This window comes from Vombatus ursinus, unplaced genomic scaffold (genome assembly GCF_900497805.2).
Source record: "Vombatus ursinus unplaced genomic scaffold, bare-nosed wombat genome assembly UNPS02000749.1, whole genome shotgun sequence".
NCBI lineage: Eukaryota > Metazoa > Chordata > Mammalia > Diprotodontia > Vombatidae > Vombatus > Vombatus ursinus.
Genome location: NW_020940527.1, coordinates 19,103,490 through 19,125,431, shown reverse-complemented (window position 1 = coordinate 19,125,431; position 21,942 = coordinate 19,103,490). Strand labels below are relative to the sequence as shown.

The following is a 21,942-nucleotide window of genomic DNA, read 5'->3' as shown; positions in this document are numbered from 1 at the left end:
TTCAACCACTGCTACCTAGAGAATGAAGAGGAATCCTCACCAATAGTCAGGCATTGAAAACTGACTCAACAACAAGATAAGGGCCAGATCGCTACTAAGGAAAAGCAGTTAGAAAGAGGTCAATAATAAAGTATCATAGGATAATATATTTTGAGTTAAAAGGTATCCTAGAAGTCATCTCATCCAACCCCTTCATTTTATAGGTTAGGAAAATGAGGTTCAAAGAGGCAGGGCCTAAGTCAAAGCCAAGATGAGATTCAAGCCTAAAATCAACACTCTTTCCATTTCACAACTGCCTTCCGTAATAGAAAGAGTTCAAAGGATATATCAGAAAACCAAAGTAGGGAGGACTAAGTATGAACTTCTTAAGTATGAATTTGTGAAGAGACACTGAATTAACTGTTTCATTTGAAGGATAAAAAGTCTAGGCCAGAAATGCTAACTAATGAATAGCATGGATAAAAGCAGCACTGAGTTCAGTGAAATAAAGTAAACAAAACAGCAGAATCCCTATTCATGGTTATCTCAGAATATTAGAACTAAAGTGGACTGTAATGGTCACACTTCAACTTCATCATTTTATAAGAAGATGGTCACTGATGCCAAGTGCCTTTGTCCTAGTTGCCAGATCATGGCTAAGTGGAGGAGCTAGTACTCAAATGCAAAATCTTTCTGAAGCGAGGTCCAATATTCTTTAAGCTACACTTCAGGAAAATTAAACAAATGCACAAGACTTCAGAATTTTCACATTCAGTAACCCAAAAGGTCCCCTCCCAACACCGAGGTTAAGTTCTTTGAAGATTTTTTTTTGTCTAACAGGGAATAAGGTTCCACTCACCCACAGCAAGCTCCTTAACAAACCGAATCAGTCTCATTTAGATAGTGGCTTTATATGCAGGAAGAACTTTCAGCTCTAGAAGTCAGAAGAGAATTAAGCTAGAAAGGATCAACTAACCTCCTTACAACGCATCCTGCGGCTGGACATCTTGAAGTAATACTCGCTCAGACCATCTGGACTTAGCGGATCTTGGGAACAAGCTTGGAGCAGGGCCCGAACAGATTTCTCCAGCTCAAACACCAGGTACACATACCCTGTTTAATGAAGGGAGGGGGGGCAAGGAGGAGACCAAGTTAGCACATCCTTATATGACTGTATCCTTGACCATGTGACCTGAAACACAGCAGGCTCAATTTTTTTTGCATAGGCTCACTTGGAAGGAAATTATTAGACACAGCTACTGCTACGTCTAAAATACATTTTCTTGAATATAAGCTATTTCTATGCCAAATGACCACAATGCTTGGGTCAGGGAAAGGATATAGTAATTGTACCACCAATATATTTACAAATGAAAGAACTGGCAACTTAGCAAAGTGACCATTAGAAAATCAGGTGCTATAACTGGTCAGAAAAGATGGACATGTCTAAATCAAAGCAGTCAAAGCCAGCAATACGGGGGTAAGATTAAGATAGATTTAACTGGGTTCCAAAGATACTCATTAAAATCGTAATAAAGTCACTAAAATTCTCCTTCATTTGCTTTCTTTAGTGAAGGTGAATAAGGTGGAACTGACACCTGATTTCTACAGGGTTAGGACTTCAGACAATTCCAGAATAGAACCCCAGGGCTCCTTAATCCTGACAACTCCAGTGGGAGTTCAGAATCAGGCCAGCCTCTGAAGACAGCTAACTCGAAATGGAGTAAAATGGCCAAAGAAGTACATCTGTGAAAGCTCATTTCAAAGTAGGAAAAGCTCCAATGGGCTGAGTTTCACTTTAAGTTCACACATAAGTGATCATTACAATTGCTGTGTTTTAAAGTTAGCATATGGTATAGCGATTCACAGTCCAAATGAAAACGGAGAGAGTAAAGCATGTGCTGGATCTAGAGGAGGTGACAGATAGATAGTCTGCACCCTGGAGTGCTCTCACCAAGTTACCAGCATGCAGCTGTGACATCCCAGCATCCCTCAGTGTGGTCACATATCAGGGAGGAAAAAAAAAGTGTTCCTACCATGTCTTTATTACCTTTAGGCATATTACCTTTGGGAGGGCAGCGGGGGTGTTTGCCATCCTTACCAGGCCATTCCACACTCAAAGAGCCAAATACACGGAAGGTGTTAATCAATCCAGCTGCAGAGAAAGAGGAAAGAACTGTATGGAGGCAGAGAGAAGCAAATGCTTCAGAGATAGAAATGTTCTCTTCCTGAGCCCAAGAGATTGGCTACCTCTATCCCACAAAGAATCATCTTAGAAACTACACCCCAAACTGGACAGTTGGACCCTTGTGGGACTGTTCCTATTCCTGATCTGACTAGCACACAGCTGGGAATTTAACCTTCCCTTTATTTTCAAGACCCATACAGCACAAATGTTGACACTACTTATCCCATAATCAAATATCCCAAACAAGGGGCAAACTGTTGGGGCTAACTCACCTTCCGTGATATCCCAAGGAACTCCTCCTAGAAACACCTTACAGGAATAGATAGGGTTCTTGTAGTTTCGAGGAGGAAGCTGACCACTCCAGGTGCAAGTGGCTTCATTCACAGCTTCAAAAGATGAAAAGTGAGATGTCACAGAGTCAAATAACTTGGGATTCTGCAATAGTGCTTTCTAAGTAAATGGCCACAAACATAGTCTGCTCTGGAAGACTTCAGAGGATTTTTTAACTAGTAAGGATTTATTTATTCTACCTAATTTATAAGGCATTAGATTTGACAGGTGTTTTTGATAAAGAGGGATACAAATTAACAACAAAAATAAAATTGAAGGAAGAGAAATGTGGGACAAAAATTCTCTTCAATCACCTTTAAACAGCTGATATGCTCATATGTAATATGTCACTGTAATGTTCCTTTGTTTATAATACCATTAGCTAAAAAAATTGGAAATTGAGGGGATGCCCATCAATTGGAGAATGTTTGAACAAGCTGTGGCATATGATTATAACGGAATATTATTGTGTTATAAGAAATAACAAGCAGAATGACTTCAGAAAAAACTGAAAAGACTTACACAAACTTATACAAAGTGAAGTGAGCAGAACCAGAACACTGTGCACAGTTAATAGCAATACATGGTACAATGATCAACTGTGAATGACTTAGCTATTCTTAGCAATACACAAAATAATCCCAAAGGACTCCTGATAAAAAATGCTATTCACCTCTATCTGAACACCTACTGAAACATACTATTTTTCACTTTCTTTTCTGAGTTTTCTTGTACAAAATAACTAATATGGAAACATTTTACATGATTGCACATGTATAACCTGTATCAGATTGCTTACTGTCTCAGGGAGAGGATGCAAGAGAGGGGAACAGGGAAGGATAAAATTTGGAACTCAAAACTAAAAAATACTGAAAATGTTTATATGTAACAGGAAAATTGAAATAATATTTTTAAATTAAATTAAAAAACAAATTAATACCATTAGCTAGTCTGAGTTTATTCTTACTGAAAAAAGCCTCACTGGCTTGAAAAAGACAGGTAAACCTACCCCACACCCTCAATCTATCTTACAGAAAAACCTAAAGAGGAGACAAAGAAGGCAGGTCTTCATAATGCTCTTAGGTCAATTTGAGTAGCAAAAGACAGCACTGAACTAAGAAAAACTGCAACATGAATCAAGATTTTTTTTTTTAACTCGAAGAAAATATATTATACATAATGTGTAATTCCCCCCCCCCATCTACCTGTATTTTCCCCCTTTCGATCTTACTTTAGGAAGGCAGCTTGGACTCAAACCCATACAATAATAAAGTAACTTTATAGCATTTCTTTAACTTATTTCTTTCATCCACATTGGCCCTTTTCCAATTAGCCAGAATTTGTGAGTTTTTAATGTTCCTTCCTGCCCCTGGACTAAAGTTACCAATCTAATGCACAATTATGAAGATACTACCAACAAAAGATATATCGAACAACTTAATCAACCTACAAATTACTCAACTAGTTCAAACCTATAAACTACCTAACCTAGCAACCTAATATCATACCAAGAGATATTCACTCTTCCTTGAGGTCAATGTCAAAGTGAAACAAATAGGCCCAACTTTCTCCAAGTCATAACCAGAGAGGTTATTAAACTCCAACAGAAGTTAAGTTCAATCTTTATCAGTCGAAACAGCTAATGCATTTTAAAATCTCTTAACCTATATTTTTTTCTGCCAAAAGCCTCAACTCCCACCCCACCCCCACACAATCACCTAGTTGTAAAATGTTGAGGGGTAGTGCCCAAATATTAAGGACACAACTTCTTCATTCCCATATTGATTGTACAGACATTAGTCATATCCTCTTTTAGTCGCTACTCCTGGTGTTAATTTTTAGCTTTCCTTCTTTGGAAATTTTCTATCATAGTTATGTCTCTTGTAGGACCACATTTACCTTTTGCAGAATAATATGCACCATCTAAAACTAGTTTAAATACTCTTCTGCAAAGACCATGGACCAAGTGTGCTTCAACAGCCATGAAAGCTGACATACAAGAAACATTTTAGAAACCAAACAGAAGACAACATTTTGCCTGTGTTAAAAAGCAAAAATTGGTGTGGTAGATAGACAAAAAGTCCAGAGAAAGGTTGCTAAAATGATCAAAGAAATGTGGCAGCTCCTATTTTAGAACAGATTTCCAAAGATGAAAATTCTTCAAGTCAGAAAGATGGAAGGACAGGAGACCACACCTAAGAAGCAGCAGCACAGGGCAGTGGGAAGGGTCCTAGATCAGGAGTCTAGAGCTGGGGGAAAGGGAGGGGAAGGCGGTGTGGGTGACTGAGTTCAATGCCTCTCTCTTCCTGGGGAAACTGTCTTATTTCTTTGAGTCTCAGTTTCTTGAACTATAAAATGAAGAAAGTGGATAAGATGGCTAAAGTCTCTTCCAGCTCTAAGTCTTTCACAATACAAGATAATGAATGGAATTAGTACATATGAACTTGCTAAAGCCTGGATTACAAGAATTAAAATATATCATAGGATCACATATTTAGAGCAAGAAGGAACCTTAACTGAGTCCCAGAAAGGTCAAGTAAGTCACCCAAGGTGACATAGGCACCAAGGGGCAGGGTTGGGATGTAAATTCAGACAGGATCTGTAAAGTCAGGTCAACTCCAAAATTACCTCTTTCAGAGGCATCACAGTGCCTCGAGCCTGAGAAGCAAATTGAGGGAAAATACAAGTAAGCATGACTTTATACAGCATATTTAGCTTAGAAACTCATCCCCCAGACATGACACAAGCCAAAAGTGCTAAAGAATGATTTCGATAAATAGATGGCAGAAGACTAAAATGGAGTACTGGGAAACAAAAGGACTGTGTCATCAAGTTTAACTCTAGGGCACTCATAGTACACTCCCTGGTATTTTCTCTCAGAGGCAGAAGCCTAGGCCATAGGGACCACTGGGCTGTATCTTTGAAGTCTAGAACTAGACTCCCCTAATTGTCTAATTCTGTTTTAAACATGGGGAATACCAAACCAAAAACAGTCCCTGCCCTCAATCAGCTTATATTCTATTCATTATGATTTGGTCTAAAGGGAGTAGAATGTTTTTTGTTTTGTTTCTAATAATCTCCTTGATGCATAGGGATGTTAGCTTTGATAGCTATAGCAGCACAATGGGCAAATGTCTTCCAGAAATAGTATCTCTTAGTTTACCATAACCAACTTCAAACTCCTTCATCCACATGTATAGTCTTCAGACACATACTAATAGGATGTTAACACTAGAAAAGCCTCAGAAGTCTTTATCCCTGCCCTGTCTGAGACTATACAGAGTCTCACCTATTACTATTCTCCCCATACAACCCTGAGACATCATCCTGTAGTTTATCCACATCTGCTTGGTACTCTGCTACCCTGAAAAGGAAAATCATCCAGTAAACCTTGTAATTTCACTGTGTAATCCTTCTTCCACATGATTCATAAGCATATTCAAAAGGTCTATCTCCTGGAATTAGATAGCTTGTACTCTCTATATATAACGCTCCCCTGCTTACCAGCAGGGCTCAGCTATAGTCCCATTCAATTAAACCAAGCATTTATTATGCACTCTGCCAGACTTGGGGAGAAAGGAAAAGAAAATTAAACAGGCCCAGCCCTTACCTGCAGCTTGTCTATGGAGTCTGGCCTCCCTCTCAATACTAAAAGGATCCTCTGGAGCTTCTAACAAGTCCCAAGAAGGCCACACAGATGCTCCAGGCCATCTCTTTGATGCACTGGTAGGAGAGGGAGTTACTGCAGCTAGAGCAGCCTGGTCTTGGTCCAGCCAGGACCCAACTCCCATCTTTAAAGGGTCTCTGGGACCAGCCCCAAGGGGCAGGAAGGGCAGAGGAGGGGAGATGCGAAGGCTGGACTACAAAAGGGAAAAAAATGGATATGAAATACAGTTTTAGGGAGGCAAGGAAATTTTTTTTAAAGTATTTGGAAAGCTAATTCCCTAGTCCATACTGCCACTTGACCAAAGACTGGGTTTTGTTCTTGTTCAATCATTTCAGTCACAGCCAACTCTCTGTGACTCCATTTGGGGTTTTCTTGGCAAAGATACTGGAGTTGTTTACCATTTCCTTATCCAGCTTATTTTACAAAGGAGGAAACTGAGGCAATCAGGGTTAAGTGAATTGCCCAATATCAAGTGTCAGAGGGCAGATTTTGAAATCAGAAAGATGAGTCTTCCTGACTCTAGGTCTGGCATTATATCTACTATACCACCTAGCTGCCCTAAAAACTTGATTAAGCCCATATTAACCAATTCTCATTAGTATTTTCTTAAATAACAGGTAACAAACCATATAAGTAAGTCTGTCACCTTCAGCTTTAAGTAAAGAGCCATGACAAAGTTTAGGTAAACTCGAGTAACCTCTGTGAACAAAAGCCAAACTGGGTTTTCCATCTCAGCAGGACAAATCTGAGCCTCTACCTATAATCCAATGAAGGGTGACAATGAAAACTGTCTACACAAACCAAGTTGATTTTTAAAATAGCCAACCTCCAAAGTATTCAGATCGCATGCTCTGGAAGTTAAGTCCTTAAAGTAAGAAAATTAGCAGGCCATCTTAAGATTGGTAATTAGAAACCTGCCGTATTCCATCCCTGTGAGATCTGACCAAGCATTTCTCCAAGGAGGGTATCACGGACAGGACAAGCTCATAAGGTAAAGGCAAACCACAGGAAAAGACTCACTATTAACCACTCCTGTCCTTAGCCTCCACCCCCACTTCAAATTTTTCTACAACATTCTAGATGAATTACAGTACATTCTCTTGACAATTTTCTACTTTAAGAAGGATGAGGTATTTCTGGGCCATGGGTGGTAATCCCTTATTTGGACTCTTCAGTTTAACAGAATAGACCAAAACCATTTCTCCACTGCTCTCCTCTGTGCATATATCCCCTACACCTCCCTGATATATAAAGCCAAGTTCTCTAAGTTTTCCAAGATGAGGCATAGCTCCTGTACTAGAACATTCACTTAGAACACTTCAGGGGCCCCAACCATTTCCCCTGAAAGCAAATTACGTACAATTAAATCCGAGAGATGGTCTGATCCAGAGCTGAACCCACTTGTATCTGAGTCAGAGGGGCTGCTGGAACGAGAATCCAGGACAGGACGGGCATCCAGGCGAGATCCTCTCAGAGACGGTGTTGGAAACTTTTCCACCAAGTCAGAGTTAGTAGGGTCCAGGGGCAAGAAGCCCAGAGGAGGTTTTCCCAGTACATTTCCCAGTGGATTATTGAGCATGCTCAGTACTAGGAAGGAAATAAAAAGTAACCCAATTTAAGATCATAAAGTTTTTCTTCTGTCCTGGCTATCTCCTTCCTTCAAGAGATCCAGAATCAGGGTCATCATCAGTAAAAGACAAAACAGAATAGCTTTTGTCTAAATCTTTTGGGGATTTTTAAAGGCATCCGAAGCAAAAGTAAGATAAAACAAAAACAAATTAAAAAAACCACCTACCCAATGATCTTTCTGTTCAGTAAAGGCTTTATCAAGAAGCTAACAGCCTATTAGAAAAAAAAAATTCTACAACTAAAGCAAGAGTAGAAATTCTCTAATCACAGCAAATAGCCTAGCTGATTTACATTACAATTTCTACTGTGACTTGGGCTACTCTGATTTTAGTTAAAGGCAACTCTTATAGCTATGGAAACTGAAGTGGTTAAATGACTGGTCCATGCCATTTAGCAGCAAAGATGGAATTAAAATCCAGGGCCTCCAACTCTAAACTAAGTGTGTATCACTGCCCTCTCTGCTAAGAAGTACACCACAGGTTGAATTTACCAATTTCTCTTCCTCTTTTGCATTACTCTGTGATGCAAAAAAAGAATTATTTAGATCCTAAATCTACAATCTCTTTTCATCTCTACCAATCCAATAACAACTAACAGTTAACACAGTACTTTAAAGGTTTTCTAAGAGGCTTTCATATCTCATCTCACTGGACTGCTAATTGATGAACACAATAGTGATTACCAAACTTTTCGGAGACCAGTGAATTGAGCACCGGACTTAGTCAGGAAAACCCAAAATCAAATCCAGCCTCCACCCTGGGCCAATAACTTAACCTGTGTTTCAGTTTCCTCATCTATAAAACCCACATAATTCTAGTACTAGCTCCTAGGGTTGTTTTGAGGATCAAATGGGATATTTGTAAAAATGTTTTTCAAACCTTAGAGTGCTATGTAGATACTATTATTATTACTGTTCTATCAACCAACTGCAATTCTATATAGCTCAAAAAATATATCTGGCATATGTTAAGATTAGGATAAGTTAACACTTTGAAATTTTCAGAATTAACTAGACCAATCTTCAAAGTACTCTAAATTAGAGTTGAGAATCTCAGCTGCATAAAAGGTGGTCACATTTCAGAGCATTCTTCTATGCAAAGGTCAGAGCACCCACAGTTAGGCCCAAAGGACACTGTCATAGTATTCTTTAATCCAGAAATCCTATTAAGTTTGAGCTTTTCTATTGCTTTTGGTAAAAAACAAAAGCCATTTTTATTTGCTGCAACTAATAAGGAAAAAAGCATGCCCATAAAGCAGAAGGCCTTTTGCCTTCTCCCAAAGGTACATGGGCTCCAATTCCTGGCCACAAAGACTCATGTGAAATATTTCTGAAAGAACTGAGCTGCCCAAGTTTTTACTATATGAAAGCCAAGGTCATGCTACATTGTATTATTCATTTATTGATGAAGTATTCATGTGCTGGGGGGGGTAAAGTGGGCCTTACTTGACATTTATTTAAAAAACAAATGTGCTAAATCATGCTTTCAAAGAGCTTACAATCTAGTTGTTAAAATTTAACTAGAACTGATGAAAGCATTAGGGTCTAAAAGAAGTCAGTGTATACCAACAGGTTAGGGCAAATGCTTTTCATGCTTAGTGTTATGGAGGAGAAACAAAGGAGGGCTCAAAGTGGCAAGTAAGATTGCCAGGTCCAGAAGAAATCTCATCATCCCCACCAAGAACAAGGATTCATTTAAAGTACATACCCATTATGAGCATACCCACAACAGTGTGTTAAGGGCATGGGATAAGACGACTGGCCTAGCTGGGTTCCTCTAAGAATACTCAGAGGTTTGTTGAAGTCAGGTCATAAAGAACCCTGAATGACAGGAAGTTAGACTTGATAGAAGAAGAGATCAATTAGTAATTCTTAAGGGAAATGACTGGCCTGGTGACCAAAAGTGGCATAGATTAGAGCACAAAGACTAAAATGCCAGCTAGAAGGCTATCAGAACAACCTAGGCAGGAGGATAAGGGTTTTAACTAGTTTATCTATAGAAGAAACCTATCTGCCCAGGCAGGACAACTGTCAGCACCACTCACATTCACCTGTGTATATGTCCTATCTCCTCTACCAAACTTCTTGAAACAGGTCACACTTTACAGTATTTCCCACAAAGCAAGACTCAAAATTCTTTCCCCCAGTAGGGTCTCAGTAAATATTTATCAAATCACAAGAATTTTTAAGTTCTTTCCTACTTCAGAGACAAATGAAATACTGTGAAGGAAATCTGCGAACTATATTAGGATGTGGCCCTCTTGTAAAATGTTTATGAATGTGGATTGTGTGTTCTCATGTCTATCAGAGCTAAGAAGCCATGACTACCTTCCTTCAGTGACACTTAGAGAAATTCAAAGCTACCACTTCTAAGCAGATTTGATAAGGCTCCTGCGTATATGCTTATTACTCAACTGTCAAGAGTTGGCAAGTGGGACAGTGACACTAATAGCTGAGGGGACCCTCCAAACCAAGTCTTTGCATCCTGAAGTCTGCTGTGCTATACCACTACCTCCCAAACGGCAGTTCAAGAAATAATTGAGTATACATCGGAACCTATTGCTTGTGTCCCTTATAAGGAATTAGGATGACTTCTCATTGAACCACTTTGGAAAGAAGGGTGATGCTACACAGGCTGCTCAGGGTCACCATGAAGCTGCACTGCATTAGAACTGTATCCAAGCTCTTTTTTCAGAGGCTGCAAGGGGCCCACTGTGGTGCCAAGAAGAAACCAAATGGATAGAAAAGATGAACAGTTCCAGGCCTAGATCAGCTCGTAAGGTATTTCTCACCAGCTCTCAAGTCTCACACAATTTTGGCAAGCTATTAAATCCACAGTTTTATACTTCCTTTATAGTAAGCTCCAATGGATTTAGGATAAAAAGGTCTAGATTCACTCAGTTTTCCTTGCCCCAAAGGATGCTAGACTCAAGAAGTAGGCACCCTCTAAACCAGGGCTTCTTAAACTTTTTCCCATATAGGGTCTCAACCCAAAGTTTAAGAAGCACTACATTTCTAAGCCTTTGGTTGTATCTTAAGGATAGATGAAGAATGAATACCTGATGTTCCATTTGGCTCTAACCTCATACATTTGTTATGGACAGCCTCAGGTACCTAGCAAATCCAGCTATCTTTAGTTGCTCACACTCCACCTTTTCAAAGGTGAATGAACAAAGACAAACAAAACTGTACTCAGCTGACACTCATTCCCTACCATCTTTGTCATGACAGAGACCAAATCAACACTCAGTAACAAGCAGCTGCTTCACTGAACGTGAAGGATATGGCTACACTTGGATATAGATAAAATTCCCTCTTAAAGAAAACCAATTAGCACATTTGTGTCATTTAGATTAGATGCATTTTTAGGACACCTGTTTCTATCTGGAGCTTGTAAAGTAAGGAGGACTGCTGGGGTATGGCACAGTTTTAGATCTTAAAATATTCAGTCCACCAGGACTAAGTCTTTATTCTCATTGATAAATTCATTCTGCAGTCCCACAGGCCTAAAACACTCCACTCCCTGCAGCAGTCAACCCTTCCTGGAGAACACTAGTATATGCAGACATTGGTCTAATCTGAACTTTTACTGAGCTCTATTGAAAACCAAGATGAAGAGACTCTTGGCCAGGATGAAATAATCTACTCTGAGTTTCACGTAAGTGCCTTAGAGTAAAAAAAAATCCCAACAGCTATTCCATGCCTCTCATCACCACTCTCCCCTTGCAAAGACTAACAGATATTTCCCTTTTACTCACTATTGGCAATGGTATAATGGAGACAAGCACATTAACTCTTCATTATGTCAAACTGTAAGAAACCAGGTGCTACTAGAACTCAGTTAAGACCAAAAACCTTCCTGGAATCTCACCGTTTAGAGAAAATTCTTACTTTAATCCCAGACCACAAAAGCGGGCCTTTAAGAGTGCCTAAAAATGAATACTAAACAATTTAAAAAGAAAATAAGCAGCTACATCACATTGCTTGTGAAGAGCTGAAAACGTTTCTTGGTCAAATAAATAAAATACAAGGGAAAGAAACAATAGCCTCCTATAATCAAAAAAGTCAGCTTACAAATCTAGCCAGATTTCCTCAAAGTTATATGTCTGCTGGTGGGGCTAGGCGACATTCTAGATCAGTCCAAATGAGGAGGAACGGGGGAGGTAAGAGATTTCATTTGAGCCTCTGCTGAAAAAAAAAGAAAGGAAATTCCAAAACCATTCTGACTGTACCTTTTCCCCCTGTAACCAGGAACATATTGTTTCAAGTAAGAAACTCCAATTATCAAAGCTGATATTAATACTGACAATAAGTCAGAAACAGTCCCAAGAAAATGATATTAATATCTAAAAAACTAAAATTAATATCTAAAAAAGTAAGACCTCCCTCCTGGAAGAATTCACTATGTCCAATCCCAGCTCATTCTCCCCCCCCATCCCAAACTTAATCTTCCTAGAACCCTAACAGATAAGCTTGAAGTTCTATTTGATTTTTACCCCTCCTTACATCTAAAGTCCAGTTACCCAGTCCTATAGATTCCACCTCAGCCACAACTCTCAAATGCCTCACACCTCTTTCCACTTTCATTACTCCAGCACAGTGGCTCTCTATGTGGTCTGGGGACCTCTGGGAGTCCCCGAAACCCTTTAATGGTGTCTACAAGATTAAAATTATTTTCCTAATACAAAGTCATTTTAATTTCTAATAGACTAAGTATATCTACATATGTGCACATACAAATGTGTTTATATTAAAATACATAAATACACGTAACGTGCATATACAAACATTTGTATATAAAACACATAAATAAAAGCTCTTTGGGAAGTCCTCAATTTTTAAGAATGTGAAAGGGCTTTGAGACCCCCTTTAGGGAGTTTTTGAAAGGCTGCTCTAGTACACTCCCTAATTACCACTTGCCTGGACCTCCCTTATAGATCACCCCACCCACACTCTCCTCCCTCCAGTTCACTGCCAAAATATTCTTAGTACTGATCCTGTGATTCCTCTCTCACTATTTTTCTGGCTACCTATTTATTCCAGGTAGAACCTCTGCCAGACACAGAGAGCCCTTCATGATGGCTACCAGTACCACCCTTTTCCAACATTCCCCTCTGCTCCAGACCCAGACACCTCTTACTCCTGCTTTTATGCTTCGGCTCTCTGGTTCCCTAGGCACCAGAGCCTTCACTTCATTCTCAGTCTGTTCAAAATCCTACTCATCAACTCACAAACCATCTTCTCCAGAATGATCACTCATCAGGATTAACTTTCCTTCCTTAGAACCCACACAGCATTTTGGGTGTGGGGGTAATTTTCTAATGGAACTATGTAATATTGTACATCTTTTTTTTTTTTAAATTCCTACTAGACTAACCTCTTTGAGGGAAGAAAAAATTTATATGAAGTTCTCATTTCCTCTCAACCCTAAACACAACAGGTACTAAATATTTTATGTGCTGTAGAAGCAGAATAGTATATAGCAAGAGCGTTAGACTGGACTTCTAACACCTGCCAGAACCATTGCAATCTTTTTATACTTTGCTCTTTGCCAAGATCCAGCTACGTTGACCTATTTGCTGACAACTCCATTTCCCTAATTCAGTGCCTTTTCATCAGCTGTTCCCCCCCCCCCCCTCCTCCCCCCCCACAATCACAGCCTTCCCTCCTGGCTTCCTCCAAGACTTAACTCAAATGCCACCTTCTGCAGAAGGCTTTTGCTGGTCAACCCTGGCTACTAGTGCCTTTCTTGAGATTACTTCTCATTTACTACAAACACACAAAGGGACACAGCTATTTGCTTGTTGTCTCCTCTCAATGTGAACTCCTTGAAGCAGGGATCATATTTTTGCCTTTCTTTTTTTAAATCTCCAGTACTTAACTTGGTACTTAACACACAGCAAGTGCTTGCTGACTAACTAAACCCAACCTCAAACACTCACAAGCTGAATGATCTTAGGCAAGTCAATTTCTTTGAGTCTGTTCTCTCATCTATAAAATGGGGCTAAGCACTACATTTATGAAGATGAATGATAATGGGATTAAAACACTTTAAGTGCTACAGTGTCCATGCTTTTGATGCTTTCAAATAAGGTTCCCTACTGAATTTTTCCAGAAAGTTCCCATGCCACAACCCCGAAGCAGTGCCTACACTACTATAAACCCCTATAAGGACCCAAAGCAACAGATGGCAAAGTAGGCAGGTAAGAACAAGTAAAGCTCATGTATTCTGGAGTTCACTGTCACCAAGATATTTTTTGCAGTATCTGACTGCTTTTGGTGACATGAGAAAAAACTGGGCTCCCTCATAGGACTGAGGCTTCCACAGAACTGTCAATGCTCTACCCTGCTCTATTCCCTCTTCTCCAGAAAAGCTGATGCTCGGTCCCTCAGTTTTTAGGGGACATACATAGCCAAAATCTAACACTAGTCTATAACTTACCAACTGCCCACAAAGTATAACATAGCCAATAGATCCAGCCACAGTAAAGCTAATCTATTCAATAACATAAGCAGTACTATTGCATGCCTAAGGATCAACCAGGATAAAAATGCCAACTGCGAAGGATCAGAACAAGGACAAGTTAAGGCAAAGGACAAGAATGACTTGGCAAAAAGCACTTGATTCCTTAGCTCCAAAACACCCCAGGAAGCCAACCTGTCAGGACCAGAAGCTGAGAGAAGGAATGGTGGGCAGTTCCAATACAAAAGATAGATACCGAAACAGCGAAAGACCCCAACTGCTCAAAGTTAAATATAACTAAGGCTAAGAAGAAAGCTCAGCTGGGTACATCATAAAAGAAGTCATTTTTTAAAGGTTAGAATGTGGTAAGCCAAGTAAGATAATGAGAACTTGGCATAACATTACTATATCCAAAAGAAATCTCTCCATGATCTATTTTCAATAGTACACTACTTGGTTTTAGTAAAGATGTCAGATGTTCCAAGTCCCACAGCCATTAAGACCCCAGCTCTCACGTGTCAAAACAAAAGGGAAAAATCTCAGCACACCAACTACCAATCCAACACTGGAGAAGTAACACATTTAGGTAGTATAAAGCTATTCAAATCTAAAAATGAGTGAGTTCACTTCCTATACAGCAGAGGTCCTTAACCTAGGGTTCATGAACTTATTTTAAGAGAGAGAGTGTGTGTGTGTGTGTGTGTGTGTGCGCGCGCATACACGCACACACGTATTTCTTATAACTATTTTAATGTAATTTGTTTTCTTTGTAATCCTAAATATTTACTTTTTTGCATTTAAAAACATTCTGAGAAGCAGTGTAGGCTTCAAACTGGCAAAGGGGATCCATGATACACAGGAAAAGGTCAAGAACCCTGAATACCAGGAGATGCAATAAGGAAATTTTGGTAGGAAAAAAATGGCCCAGTAGAAAAAGCAAAAAAAAGAAGCTCGTTTCTGAGGTTGGGGGGTGCAGTTTTACGCCAAGTGTGATAGGATCATTAAGACGACGACAGAACACATAAAAAAGCCTATTTCACAATTTTGCCAATGGCAGCCCTTCCTCATATCATCTTTTCAGGTCCACAAGAAATTCTAGTTGATCCCTCTCAGGATTCTATTTCTCTTTATCCTTCCCCTCCATCCTGAGCTATATAGTGAGGGCAGATAGTCCTTTCTGAGGCTTTACCATTGGCGTTTTATTTATACGACAGCAACACAGACTAGTATGATGTTCTATGGTATCTTAGTCCTTTGTAGAGTCTTCATCTTAGGCAAGATTTCTCAGTAAGCCTGCTTGTTTTTAACATTTTGTTAACTATTTCTAATATAATTGGTTTCTTTCATAATCCTATTTTAATCATTTAAAAAACATTACTTTGAGAAGAGGACAGTAGGCTTCAGACTGCCAAAGGTATCCATCATACAAAAAAATGGTAAGGGCCCTTGAGTCTTTTTTCTCATCAGAAAGTTCCTATTTCCCTCTGAACCCATGCCTCTTAATAACTTTCTCTTTCCATCAAGAGTACCTTGAAAACGTCCCCAACTCTTCCCTCTGCCTCACTCCACACCTGCAGTCAGTTTGTCAGGTCTTACTGATTTCTCCCTCACACAGGTTGGGCCTCAGTACTCTTTTCTCCACTCAGAGTCACATTAGCTCTGGCCCTCAAACACTACTTACTTACCCACACTATAGCAATAGCATTAACAGGTCTTCCTGCCTCAAGTATCTCTCCAAAAATTCTAAGATCTGGACTGACCACGTTACTTAATTGCATGATATACTCCAATATCAACCCCTTTTTGCCATTTAAAGCCCTGCACCCTAGTTCTAACCATTCTATCTTCCTTATGCATTACTTTCTTTCAGGCACTCCTCTATAGTTCAACCAAATTGGTCTTCTTGCCATTCTTCATTAACCATATTCTATTTCCCATCTCCATACCTTTGCAGAGGTGTCATGGTAGAAGAGCAACAGCCTTGGAGCCAGGAGGACCTGGGCAAAAAATAACTAGCGAGTATTTTAAAGCTAGCTTTACAGAGTACCTCAAAGTTTTCTTATCACTTGACAAATATCTCCTTTGGTCCTCACAACAGCCCTAGCGGATAGGAGCTATTATCCTCATTTTACAAAGGGGGAAATTGAGGCTGAGAAAGGTTCAGTGACTTGTCCCCGAGTCACACAGCTAATGTCTGAGGCAGATTTTAACTCGGGTCTTCCTGATTCAAGTCCCATACTGTATCCACTATTCTACCTAGTTCCAGAAGTCCTACATCTGACACATCTTGGTTTTGTAACCTTTAAAAATTAGGTCATTTAACCTTTCAGTGCTCCAGACAACTCACAAGACTAGGTTGCAGAGATGGTAGAATAAAATCCTCATTTGGGGATTTTCTTTTTATTCAATAAAATCACAGGTCCAATCTCTATCCTATTTCTTTTCACAACATGTCCCCCAGGCCTAGAATGCACACCCTCTTTACTTCTACCTCTTAGAATCAATCCCTAATTTCCTCCAAAGCTCAGCTTGAATGCTACCCACCTACGTGATCTGAGGCTGACAGTGCCTCCCTGCTGAACTACCCTGCATATGCTATGCATCTTGTTATATGTGTACATCTTCTTTGCTATGATACTAGCTAAGCTTTTTGAGCCCAGAAGCCCATTTTATTTTTGTATCCTTAGGGCCTAAACCAGTGCCTAGAATGCTGGAAAGATTTTATATGCTATGTAAATATTAACTATTGTTAATAACAGCAATGACCATTGCTAGACAACGAGTGCTTCCTGCACAAGCACTTAGCTTTGCCGATTTATCTGAGGCCACAAGGCTATTCCTGTTTCAGGAGTAAAGGCCAAGGGGGGAGGAAAACTAGACTAAAGTTCTTCCCAACTTAATCCCCAAGCATTTATTAAGAACTCTGTGGCCAGACACTGTCCTAGGGATACAAAGGCAGAAATAACAGTATTCCTGCCCCCAAGAGGCTTACACTTCACTGGCCCAAGTCCTACATTCTATCACTCCAGGACTCATCTGCCCATCCCAGTGTTGTAAAACACTAATCCCATCTCAGCTGCACTCTTATTTCACCATAGGATTCTCTGCTCCATGACACAGCTTTCCTAGTAGTTATTACTTAAGCATTCCACCCAGCTGCCCACTGCCCCCCCTCCAAAAATGTTTAAGATTTGCACCATCAGGACACAACATGGGAAGTTTTAGCTCTAGAACCCTGTGTGACAATGCCCTCCTTTATCAGAAGATTGTAAAGTGCCATCAACACTTCACATTTAGCAAGAATTTTTCAGTGATGCTCTTGCTGACACCCCAGAAACCCGTGCTGCATGACCTTGCTATCAGCCCCAAGTAACTCATTCTGTACTTGGTCCAATCCCAGGCAACTTAAAACTGCCAAAGTCACAAACTGACGATATGGAATGAGACCTTGACCTTCAATGGCAACCATCTTTTCATTCTTCACTTCACTATATCCTACTTCCCACAGCAACTGTTTAAAACCTCTTACATACAGCTCATTTGTACAATGCTGTAAAGTTTGAAAGTACTGTCAAATCACAATCTTAAGTACTTCCAAATCGAAATCTTGAAGGTATGTAGTACAAGCATCACCTCCACTTTGCAGACATATAAATTTAGGCTGAGGGTAATATGTCCACAATCATACAAGAAATGTCAGACTCTATGAACACAGGTTTCCTGCCTCCATGTTCATTTTTATATGTTCAATATGCCACAAATACCTCAAAGTCATAAGACCAGTCAAACCACAACCCTCCCTTTCCAGAAATCCCTTTCTCCTAACTGTAAAGATCATCTAAAATAAGCTCCCTGTAACTTCCCTCCTCCAATTTTCCCTGCATCTTTCTCCACTCTTCTCTCTTGTCTCAGTGGACAACTTATCACCTATGTGCAAAGCACCTCCCCCCTCAATCTCTTTCAGGACTCCACTCTACAATATCTGCTTTTATAACCTCTGAGTAACTTGGAACTGATGAGTCAGCTCCCAAGAATTTAATGACCATCTCTATACAGATGACTCCCAGATCTACATATCCAGGCTCAACCACTCTCCTGACCTCCAGTCCCAGATTTCCAATTGCCTATTGGACATTTCAACCTAGATACTGCAAAGATATCTTACACTCAAACATGTGTAAGAGACTAAACTTTTCCCCAAACTTTTCCATTTTCCAAACTTCATTATTTCCAAAGGTACCATAATCTCTCCAGTCCCAAATTTCCAATCTCAGCAGTGTTCTCAACTTTCTTTTCCCTCATCCCCTATGTCTAATCAGTTGTAGTGTTGTCCTTTCTCCCACCTGACCTGTTCTCCCTACTGACACAGCTACTACTTTAGGTCAAGCCTTCAGTCATCACATCACCTCTTACCTAAAAACTGGTGTCCTATCTCAGACCTCTCACCATTCCAGTCTACCTTAACATGTTGCTGCCAGATAGAATGTAAGCTCACTGAGAGTAGGAATTATTCTTTGAATTTATATCCCCAATGTCTAGCATAACATAGAGCGCACAGTACACACTTGAAATACTTACTGATTGATTACACCTTTATTCCTTCCACTTTCAAGGTCTAAAAACATGCTTAGACTTCCACATAAAAAAGTAAAAAAAGCCTGCCCTTAACTTTATGTACCCAAGCAATAGGCCTCCTTTCATGGCCAAGTTCTTGAACTCAAATGTTTCTACTTCAAGATCAATTCACCCCTAAAATTCTGGCTTCTACACTATCAAACTACTAGAACTGTTTTCCAAGATTAATGGATATGGAGGTCTAAGCACATTTTTAGACACTGAAGATGGAAGGAATAAAGCTATATGGGCATCAAAGGAGAACTGTGTAAAAACACTATATAAAAATCAGCTATTGTTACTATCAACTTATATTTCTCACTTTTTTGCTTTATATTGTTGTGTACTGATTAATAAGTGACTTGAGACCATGGACCAGATTTTGGTTATCTTTGTAGGATGCTTAGCATGGAGCCCAGTGGATAGGAGATACTGACATATTAACGGAATGATTATAGGATAGCATTAAAATGCTTCTAGCAGGTGGTCAGAAGAGGTTCAAAGCCTATCCCCTTTTCTATTGTAAATTATCTAGTTACCGTAGATCAACATCATTGTATGGTTTAGATACAACTGATGCCCAACGTGGAGCTTTGAACTACTCCCTCTGGAAATTATGGCTTATTTGATGTGGCACAAAGATGCATGACAAAGCAATGTGGCATACATCACTATGGTAGGCAACAGAAAGAACCAAGTGGAATCCAGCAACATTTAACTGAATTAGCATTCGCAATTCCCAATTGCTCAGGGGTTCATCCTAACTAAGCATGTAGGAAAGACCAGAGAGATGAAAAATGGCTGCTATTCAGACACTATATGACATTGGAGGGTCAACCTGTACAGCTTCTCTCTAAGTATACTGATTTGGGTCCAGGACAGGATAGATTGCCTTTGGGAAATCTTGTTATCTTGTATGATATATATCAAAATGCTTAGTATTCAAAGAATTGAAGCTGAGGATCACCAATTGGCAAAGAAAAGTACAGAGTGATGGCAAGCAGGCTGTACACATTACAAAGAACTTACTCAGTAAAAACATCGCAGTGAATGCCCAAGAAATGTGTGATTAAAAAAAAAGGTAAGTGGGTCACGTAATAAGAGGGATAATCAACAGGTACCCTGATATTTCATTAATATCCACAGGATGTCAAGAGAATCTGAGCAAGGCCCCAGCAGCAAATTTATGAAAAGACATAGACCAAAGTAAACACAATGAAGAATTGTGAATGTGTTTCAATTCATACTGCTGTGGGGTATAAACAACACCACTAATGACATTAGAGATCCATGTGAGCTCTGCAACATTCACCAGGATGTCTAGGTTCTAATTCTAGTTCCACATTAGACCAAAGCCTCTTGGACAAGTCCTCACCTCTGTGTTTCAGTTTCCTACAAACAATGTTCTACTCTAATAGAACAGAATTGGCAATTTCTAATACGAAGACAGAAATCTAAATGAGGAAAGATTTTTCTAGCCAAAAGTAAAAGAACTTGGCATTTTTTTTTTTTTAAAGAGGTCATTCCACTTTGACTCCATTCATTCATGGTCAAAAGGGACATGGAAGCCAAGCCTCTGGGCACCAGCTTAATTGAGTATAAGGCTTCATAATATGATCAATATTATTAACTCCTGCAAAGTTAACCAGCAACACACCTATCTTGGGGAGGGAGGAGGAGAGGGAGGGAGAGAAAATTAAAAACTCAAAAGCTCATGGAGGTGAATGTTGAAAACTAAAAATAAATTATTTTTTTTAAAAAAAAAGTTAACTAGCATTTATATTCAAACAAGTGGCGACAAGGATTCTACTCCTGTCCCAAGATTTGTTAGGATTAGATATTGAGCACATTCTAATTCATATTAGGTTTAGACTTCTATAGGAGCAAAAGGAAAAGGGCCTTTTGAATTTCTTCCCTCTGTGGGTGAAGCCCTTCATGATCCTGGCTTATAAAGATCATTGCACAGAGTCAGGGCCATGCTGGATAGTGCAATGTTGTGTTGAACACCAACAACAAAAACTTCTTCACTCGCTGACCTTGTCCTCCTCCATCACTTACAGAAAGACATAGGGAATGCTTGACTTCTGAGGAAAAGAGCCATATTTCCAAGGTCTCCCTGACCCAGTTTCTGGATGTGGAATATTCCATGCCAGATAAATTACAATCGGTGAAATTAAGAGGTCTCTCTTGCCACTGCAAGAGATGCAGGGAAATTCTACCACTGATAGATGTCACAGCTACTACTCTTATGCTCCCCTTAAGCAACCTGCCAAGATCCTAAGGAAGCAGTGTTAATTGGAGGAGTTGGTGTATAATACAACTGATATGTACCCCAAAGGTCTCATTGCCACTTGTTACCATTACAATTATAAAGCACGGTAGAAAAGTCACTACATTCTAGAATCCACATTAATTGCAAAACCTTCTTATGTTCCAGATTCTCAAGTCCTATAATTCCATCTCAACTGAAAGAAAACTTACCATGCTAGCAAAGTTTGCTTTAAAATCACAACTTAAATCTAGTTTCAACAACTAAAAACAGCTCAATGTCTGCCCTAAGCAACTGATGAAAAGGAGACACTGTCACCGTTGCAGAGGAACTACTGTCCCTGATCACATCCAGCCTGTGCCTGGCAGGGGCTGCAGATACATCTCAGGCTAAGTCATGGTGAGCTAAGTGCCTAGAACTGGATTGTAGCTCATTAATACGATAGCGCAGAGGCTGTGGGAGACCAAATCAGCAATAATATTTTTAGACTAATTGTTAACTTTCTCTACTTTCATCCTCCTTTGCCAGCTCCTGTGGATTTTACAGCTGAGTCACCACCGGAACTTTCTAATGCATTCCCCGGCAGCACAAAGCCACTAGTGTAGGGAGTGGCAGGATCAGGGTCACAGAAACAATAAATGCTCAAGCTTTTTAAAAGCCCACATCTATCCATCAGTCATCCAACATACCCTAATACCACATCAGCCCAAAGCTCATGTAGATAGATGGGAATCTGATTTAAAACAAACACCACTGAATAGGACTCTCTTACCAGTAACCTAGTCCATTCCCTTCCCCCAACACC

General features: G+C 39.8%; 1 protein-coding gene across 4 annotated transcripts in view; it reads right to left on the bottom strand.

Moving 5' to 3' along the window:
• Window positions 1-21,942, bottom strand: part of CPEB1 (cytoplasmic polyadenylation element binding protein 1) — a 74,493-nt gene that overhangs the window by 9,920 nt on the left and 42,631 nt on the right. For 2 of the 4 annotated variants that reach the window (XM_027859216.1, XM_027859228.1), the window contains 5 exons: window positions 7,525-7,751; window positions 6,108-6,357; window positions 2,440-2,553; window positions 2,030-2,134; window positions 956-1,092 (listed from right to left, as the gene is read on the bottom strand). In XM_027859216.1, coding sequence (XP_027715017.1) covers window positions 956-1,092; window positions 2,030-2,134; window positions 2,440-2,553; window positions 6,108-6,357; window positions 7,525-7,751 — 833 coding nt within the window. The remainder of the gene's footprint in view (window positions 1-955; window positions 1,093-2,029; window positions 2,135-2,439; window positions 2,554-6,107; window positions 6,358-7,524; window positions 7,752-21,942) is intronic. The other 2 variants (XM_027859220.1, XM_027859224.1) reach the window with 2 other exon arrangements.